This window comes from Nicotiana attenuata, unplaced genomic scaffold, assembly GCF_001879085.1.
Source record: "Nicotiana attenuata strain UT unplaced genomic scaffold, NIATTr2, whole genome shotgun sequence".
Classification (NCBI taxonomy): Eukaryota; Viridiplantae; Streptophyta; class Magnoliopsida; order Solanales; family Solanaceae; genus Nicotiana; species Nicotiana attenuata.
Window position 1 is genome coordinate 346805 of NW_017670932.1, and position 8336 is coordinate 355140.

Here is an 8336-nt window from a genome sequence, read left to right on the forward strand (position 1 = left end):
AAAGTGAAAAAATAAAGAAGTACAAATAGCACCTTAAGCTGATTTAAGAGAATTGTAAAGCTTTAGAAACAATATTTACTAATTTAAAAGAGAAGTGGATATTTTGGAAAAGATAAAAACAAAAATTAAATGATAGGTTGATATAAAACAAAAACAAATGATAGGTTGATATCCAATAGACATTGTCTTCTTGAATGAGAATTATTTTTTTCAACACAAAATTAGAGGAAGAAATTAATTCACTTAAATACCAAGTTATAAATGTTTACATTAGTTTTTTTTATTAATGGCTAGCAAATTCAATTAAGGTAACATAATAGACTTCGATTTAGCTAATGGGGAGAATTACACGTATCTTTCCCAAGGTTCGGTATGTTTAATATATCTCTGTATGGTCTTAAATATTAGACACATTTCTCCAATTTCTAAATTCAATTTTTCCTATTATAAATGATTATTTAAGTAGTTAACTTATATAATCAGACAAATATAAATTTTTTTTACCTACTATTATTATTATTATTATTTAATATGTTTAGTAAATTATTTATTTTTCAAGTTATCAATTTATATTGTGGACACTTAATCGTAATAGACTTTTAGATAATGCTATAAGGAATTTAAATTTTATGCACTGTCGCACAAATCATTTACTTATTAGTTAATTTCAAGTAAATCTCTTAATAATTATTAATTAATAACCCAGTTAAATTGATAATTAATTTAGTATTACATGTTAAAAGTCACTGACAATCTATAAAAAATGATTTGCACTGTTAGTTTCTATAACTAAAGTCCTGTAAAATTATTTTTACACAATCTAAGAAATTAACACAATATTTTTTTGAAAATAGTATGGGCTAGCCACTTTTCGGATTTATAATTAAAAATAATCAGCATTTGCAAAGTCATTGAAAAATAGCCACTATTTTAGCCAAAACACAGAAAGTTCCAACATAATTTGCTGGATTATGGCGCTCAGGCGTATAAACTTCCAGCATATTATGTTGGAACTCCAGCACATTATGAAATTCCAGCATATTATGCTGGAATCTCGAAAAAATTCAAACTCATGTATATTATGCTGGAATTTTTCCAAATTTTGAAGATTGTTTTTGTTCAGCTTTTATCTTTACCATGAAAAAATGACTAAATTTCGAAACTTTTAAAATTGTGGCTATTTTTCAATTACCAATTACTATAAATTAGCCTATTTTTGATTTTTTTCCCCAATATTTTCCGGTAAGCTACCCTATAATGATTTTGGTAAGTACTACTTCATCCTTAACCAGAGGTCTCGAGTTCGAGCCCTGTGTATGGAGTCGCCTTTGTTAAGGAGCGCTTTACCCATGGGACTTCTTGGCGCGATCCGAATTAGTCGGGCCCCAATGTGGGTACCGAATACCGGGTGAAAAAAAAAATCTTTGAATTTTTCAAAATGGGAAATAATTGCAATTGCCAAGAACCTAAAGGGAATAGGAGATATAACCAATAAATTTTAGTGCAAAGAATTTGACCAACTGCCTACCAAATAACAACTACCTACCACCTTGTTGTTGTCCTAATAATAAACCCCACCACCACCTCTACCTCTACCTCTACCTCTACCTCTACTCCCTCCAAATTGTTGGCGATTCAATTCACATCACAAGAAAAAACAATAAAAACAAACAACAAATAGTAACAAGAAAGAAGTTTCTGAAAGTTATTTAACTTTATATACACACCATATAATTTAGCTACTGTATACCAAACACAGACAAAGACTCTCCCCAAACAACAAAGAACTCTCCTTCACGTTTCCTTTGTGGGGTACTTTTCTTTTCTGTCCTTTACTTTATCTATAGTTTATTGTAATTTTTTCACTGTTTTTAGAAATACCCAGGAAAAAAGTTTAGAACTTTGATTCTTGTATTGACCTTTTTCTTGATTTTTCAGGTGAGTTTCTTGTTTTCTGCTAAAACCCCCTTTGTGTTTCTTGTTGAAAAGTGTTAAAGATTGGAAATTGGGTTATAATGGATAGTTAATTTTGGTTGAAATTTTGAAATTGAGTTATAAAGTGTTTCAGGTGAGCTGAGTTTTAGTCTTTTAGAAGATTTTATGTGAAAGTTTGGATCTTTTTATATTTCTTGGGTTATCAGTTTGATTTATGGGAAGGATTAAGTAAGAATTTGTATTTATTGGAAGGAAGTTGTGATCTTGATGTTATGGAAAGGACTAAGTAGGAAATTTTGATTGTTTGGAAGAAAGTTGTGATTTTGATGATATGAAAATGGACTAAGTAGGAAATTTACCTTCTTTTTTGGAAGAAAGATGTGAATTGTGATTCTGATGTTAAAGGGTGCATAATTCCTGTGGACTGCAGCTGTTGAGTGAAATCCTTTATTTGTTGCAATTGTTGGTAAAGAACAATGAAGAAGGGGAGCCTTGGAGCAATGGTAAAGTTGTCTCCGTGTGACCTAAGTTGAGCCGTAGAAGCATCCACTAAAGCTTGCATTAGGGTAGGCTGTCTACGTCACACCACTTTGGGCGTGGCCCTTCCCCGGGCCCTGCGTAAACGCGGGATGCCTTGTGCACTGGGCTGCCCGTTTTTTTTTAGTTGATAAAGAACAATGAAATTTGGTGCATAGCTAGCTCAGGACGTGTCAATGATACTACACCCTCGTAGAGGAGACCGGAGATCATATATAGTTTACATAGTTCTTGTCATTTAGGGGGAAACTGATATGGTGCATTTCATTTTAGGGAGTGAGAGTGTTTAAACTTTGGTTACTTAAATTAGCTTATGTTGATCATTTGCTGTATGATTCCCTTTGAAAAGTCTTGAGGCTCATCTGAGGGAGAATTGGAAGTAGAAGTTTCTCATTGCAGGTCGATAGTTCGGCATTGCACAATGTAGGGGATGAATAAGTTAATGTTAGTGTTTGTGAATCTCCTTTTTTATATTCTTAATTTTGGGGTTTAAGCTAAGAATAGGAAGAATGCTCAAACAAAGCTATTTGCTTTAACAAAAGATAATGAAGGCTGATGTGATCAATTCTGAGTGGTATTTGTTGCTATAAGTTTATGATTCTCCTTCTCTACACCAGAGGCAGACCCATGATTTGAAGGTCGGGGCGTACTTTTGAATTCAACCAAAATCTGCTTTGTATATAGGGTGCCGACTACTAATATATCACTACTTTCTAAAGGCATAGACATGTATACATGAAATTTTGCCAAACTTTACGGGTGCCAGTGACCCCTCTCTGTATAGATAGCCCCCCCTCTACTCTACACTTACAAAGCTATGTGATTTGACAAAGCGAGTAAACAATCCTGATGAGCATACTGCAATGTGCATTTCCAATAGACTCTTCTGCAATTGATTTTTTTCTATCATCTGCAACACTTATTTGAGTTCTTAATATTGCTTCAACAATACGAGATGGTCAAACCCTTGAATTGTTATGGATCTGATTCTTGCTAGAAAGTCTCTTGGTGAATTTTTAAGGCAAAGCACTTACGTTTTGGCTTGCGTTATTTCCAGTTTTTCTTCCCCTCCAACAATGTCAAGCTTGGAAGAGCCTCTTAACCTAGACAGGTTGCCAAGTTTGAGCAACATTGATTGGCTAGAGAGGTTCTCATCTGGTGCCTGCAGGCCTATAGGAGAAGATATGGCGATGGGGGACTCCTGGACTGATGGGAGAAGTTGCAGTTCGTCCAACAGCTGTGTGTAAGTAGATAAAGTTTTACTCTTACTAAGCTAGTATATATCATGATTCAGGTTGTGCTTTTCGGTTTTTCTCTTTGCACAACTTAGAGTGACAAATAGTGGTGGGCAGCCATTTCTTGTTCCTCTTGCTTATTCTTATTATATTTGAACTTCAAGGTGCCTGCTCCCTCCACTGATTTGTTTGAATAACAAAGGTTCAAATAGGCCGATATTTTGGGTAAAGTTGAAGCCTGATGAACACAAAAATCGGTGTTAGGGAAAATTATTCATAACCCTGATCTGTTTGTATAGCTATTATAATGGTTTCTGTTGTTTTGGATTAGTAATTTTCTATCGAGGTCTTGAGCAATGTTTTAAACAAAGCTAGGATGTTATCTTTTTCGTGACAAAGGACACAACTTTTTCCAGTCTTTCTTTGAATAAAGAGCTTCTCTCATTTGGTGTCTCATTAATTCCCCCCCCACCCCCCCCCCTTCGTTCTAGTCTTGAGAGGCACTATCATCTAATAATCCTTGAAGTTTCTCGCCGCTCGGCATCTCAACGTGGATTTTTTTTTCTTTTTAGAATTTTTGCCTTGATGTGCTCGACTGTTTGATGTATGAGATTCCTAATATGTTTATCTTCAGTGAAGATGATGGCGAATATGGGAGAGAGAACTTCAAATGGAGAAGACATGGATCACGTAACGGCATCTCAAGTCGAAGATCCAAGAGTTTTAGCACTAATTATAGAGTATGTGGAACTGTGTCTCATTCACAATACTTGACAGATCACCAATCTAAATCTTACAGCAACAATAGAAGTACAGTGAGTAAAACGTTCAAGGTAATTCGTCGAAGTGCTTTTTGTCCCTCTGTTAGTTCATCTAAAAAACATGGAATGAACAGTGATTCTGGTTTGCCTGAATGTTTTTGATTTACCGTACATCAGTTGGAGATCCAACACAATGATAATGTTTTATTTCAAGACAAGTGTTTCTTTATTACGTGCACAGATTTCTGGTATCCTTCTTCTTAATCATTTTAATTTCCTGATTGTTTCTTTGTGTGCTAACAGTTGTTCGATGGCATGCCAAAGTATGTGAAGATAGTGGAAGTTGGTCCAAGGGATGGGTTACAAAATGAAAAGAATATTGTTCCTACATCAGTGAAGGTTGAACTAGTTCAAAAACTTGTCTCTTGCGGGCTACCTGTTGTTGAAGTGACGGGATTTGTTTCTCCAAAATGGGTACCTCAGGTAATTCTTCCTCCTTTTATATACAAGGAAACCTCTTTTGCTGAACTTAAACATTGGCTATAGCCTATATGTAAGCTTGCTTCAGACTCTGTGATTAAATACCTTGATTTTTATGCGTTTATTCTGTGAAACTTTTCCTTACTATTCTCATTCTCCTGCTTCTTTTTGATAGCTGTCGGATGCCAAAGATGTAATGGAGGCAGTGAAGGATCTGGAAAGTGCCAGATTGCCTGTATTGACACCTAATATGAAAGTATGTAGCACTTATTGGAAAAAATTTCATGCTCTAGCTACCACTTTCTTCGTCTGATAATTATATTGGTGCTATTTGAATTTCTGTTAGGGCTTTGAAGCAGCTGTTGCAGCTGGGGCGAAAGAAGTAGCTGTCTTTGCATCAGCTTCCGAGTCTTTCTCAAAGTCCAATATCAATTGCAGCATTGAGGAGAGCCTTGTCCGATATCAAGCTGTTACTTCTGCTGCCAAAAAGCTGTCAATACCCGTTCGCGGGTATGCACTTCATGTCCACATATCTTTATATTAGATGAAATGCTCTTTCGTTTTCTATTTTTCCCATGAGTTCGAATTCATTGACCTCTAGTGATCATTTGAATTGCCTTAATTTTGAAGCGAGTCGTCTAAATTACCTCACTTCCCTGACTTCAATTTCGTTAGTAGACTAATGACAGGATGAGGGAAGGAGAACCTTGGCATAACTGGTAAAGTTGTTGCCATGTGAGCAGGAGGTCACGGGTTCGAGCCGTGGAAACAGCCTCTTGCAGAAATGCAGGATAAGGCTGCGTACGATAGACCCTTGTGGTCTGGTCCTTCTCCGGACCCCGCGCATAGCGAGAGCTTAGTGCACCGGACCGCCTTTTTTTTATTTTTTTTTTAAACTAATGACAGGATGAGGACCTTAATATTTCTATAGGGAAAGAGAAGACAAAATCTTATTAGTTTTCCGCAGCTTGGATGTTGTAGCATGTTACATTTTATGCCTTACCATCATATGTGGTTCAAACTTAAATCAGGTCTTTCAATGCGTGACAGATATGTATCATGTGTTATTGGTTGCCCAGTTGAAGGAGCAATTTCACCTTCAAAAGTGGCATATGTAGCAAAGGAACTTCATGATATGGGATGCTTTGAAATCTCCCTTGGAGACACAATCGGAGTCGCTACTCCAGGTAATGTTTTAAATGATGTATTTCTTTTCAAGTGAAGAATGCCTTAAGTTTTTTGGTTACGAGTTCAATTGAAGTGCTGTTTATGTCATTGAATATTTCTATGTAGGTTCCTAAACTAAAGTTTTTTTTTTCTCTTTTCCTTTTTGGGGGTAAAAATATAACGTATATAAGCTATAGCTTCAAATTTCTATCTTGCTTTAGTGGGGATCTAACCTATGTTTTCAATTGAATGGTGGTTAGAGTAGGGAGGAAAGAAAAAACAGAATTTCGACAAATTATGTGAAATGACTTGACTTCATTTCCATGTCGTTTTGTTTTTCTTTCCAGGAAATGTTGTTCCTATGCTTGAAGCGGTGATGGCTGTGGTTCCTGTTGAAAAGCTTGCTGTGCATTTCCACGATACCTACGGACAGTCTCTTTCTAATATTTTGGTTTCCCTCCAAGTAAGTTCTTCTCTTGGAATTCAAGTACAAGCACATATACATTTCTTTCGTGCTGGCTTTGCAAATTTTTGAATCCAAAATATGAAAATAATTGCATTTCGTGTGAGTTAAGCTGCTGAACACTAGTTAGAAAGTCAAAAACCAGTAAATGTTGGTTGGTCATAATTACAAATACTGCCTCTAGTTAAATAAGTATTGCTAACCTCCCAATAATCTCAATGTGCCTTCTGCTAGACCTTTTTTGTTCAACCTACTCGAGAATTTATGAATAACGGATGAAAAGTACAAGTTGGAGGTGCACATGTGAAGATTGGAATCTCTAACATAAATTAGAGCGGAACAAGGTCCATGTCTGCACAAACTAGGAACTTGGAAGTACTCTACGGGGAAGACTTTTCTGACAAATTGGATGATGCACACTAGTCGATGAATTGAGAGTTGAAATCAAGTATGTACTGCTTTGCCACGTTCGACAAAGCAGGAACTTAGTATTTTTTTTTTTTTTTTAAAAATTTGGGGTAGGGAAAGGGGAAATGGGGGCGGAGATTACAAGGTGAGGAATCGAACCCTCACCAACAAGGTGAAAGTTCAGGTAGCCAACCAGCTGAAAAGGGCAACCTGGTGTACGAAGCATTCCGTGTTCACGCAGGGTCGGGGGCAAGGGGGTGTGATGTAGGCAGCCTACCCTAATGCAAGCATAAGTAGACAACCAACTGAGCTACTAAGATTCCCCGCTTAGTCTGGTTATTGTTGCAGAGTTCCTGTTTTTTTTCAATTGTATAAAAGTTCAGGAATGTTGAGCTCATGTTACTACTGTCTGTTGTATTGTCCACAGATGGGTATTAGCACAATAGACTCATCCGTTGCTGGACTCGGAGGCTGTCCATATGCCAAAGGAGCTACTGGCAATGTTTCAACAGAAGATGTTGTCTATATGCTTAATGGTCTAGGGATAAAAACCAACGTCGATATACAGAAACTCTTGCTAGCGGGAGAGTTCATCAGCAAGTATTTGGACCGGCCATCCGGATCTAAAGCAGCTGTTGCTTTGAGCAGTAACCAGAAGATATAGAGTATAAAATATGCCACTTTTTAGAGTATACTTATCAAAATTTGATGAAAAATGATGTATTTGAGACTGTATTGGCAAAATGAAGATGCCACTATTATGACAACATCAAGCTGCTCATTGCAGCATATATTATACATAATACAAAGAGTATTGATTTATGCTTCCCTTTTTCTTCTTCATAATTGTTTTACTTGTTATCGACTTCTCCCCATGCTTTCTTTGGCGTAGATCTCATTTTGAACTTAGTAAAAGAGAAAAAAGCAGAAGATGTCTAATGCACTAAGCTCCCGTTATGCGCCAAGTTGGGGAAACGGTCCGACCATATTGAGTCTATTGTAAACCTTACCTTGCATTTTGAGGTTATTTTCACGGCTTGAATACGTGACCTCTTGATCACACGTTCCATGGTCATTTAGATACACAAACAACCTTTTATGTGTGTGTACACACACACATTATACTCTATAATGTGTGTGTCTAAATGACCCACACACATATATATATTATATATAGAGTATATAATATATAGAGTATATATATATACTATATATATATATATATATATATATATATATATATATATATATATATATATATGAAACTTTTTCTCATATTTTGCTCAAACAACCATTCTTTAGTAAAACTTAAAAACTGATTTTGCAAACTCAAAAACGTCAAATAAACGC

General features: G+C 36.0%; 1 protein-coding gene across 3 annotated transcripts; it reads left to right on the top strand.

Annotated features, from left to right (window-relative positions):
• Positions 1 to 1527: 1527 nt before the first annotated feature.
• On the top strand, positions 1528 to 7815 carry LOC109244591 (hydroxymethylglutaryl-CoA lyase, mitochondrial). 3 transcript variants are annotated; one of them, XM_019411707.1, is made up of 9 exons: positions 1528 to 1812; positions 3530 to 3715; positions 4342 to 4540; positions 4772 to 4951; positions 5124 to 5204; positions 5295 to 5458; positions 5999 to 6135; positions 6463 to 6578; positions 7414 to 7815. In XM_019411707.1, the coding sequence occupies exons 2-9, from the start codon at positions 3549 to 3551 to the stop codon at positions 7648 to 7650; spliced, it is 1281 nt and encodes a 426-aa protein (XP_019267252.1). In that variant the 5' UTR covers positions 1528 to 1812; positions 3530 to 3548; the 3' UTR covers positions 7651 to 7815. The 3 variants fall into 3 exon arrangements, with proteins under 3 accessions (XP_019267252.1, XP_019267251.1, XP_019267253.1); XM_019411706.1 differs by lacking the exon at positions 1528 to 1812 and adding an exon at positions 1835 to 1938; XM_019411708.1 differs by lacking the exon at positions 1528 to 1812 and adding an exon at positions 1986 to 2068.
• The last annotated feature ends 521 nt before the right edge of the window (positions 7816 to 8336 follow it).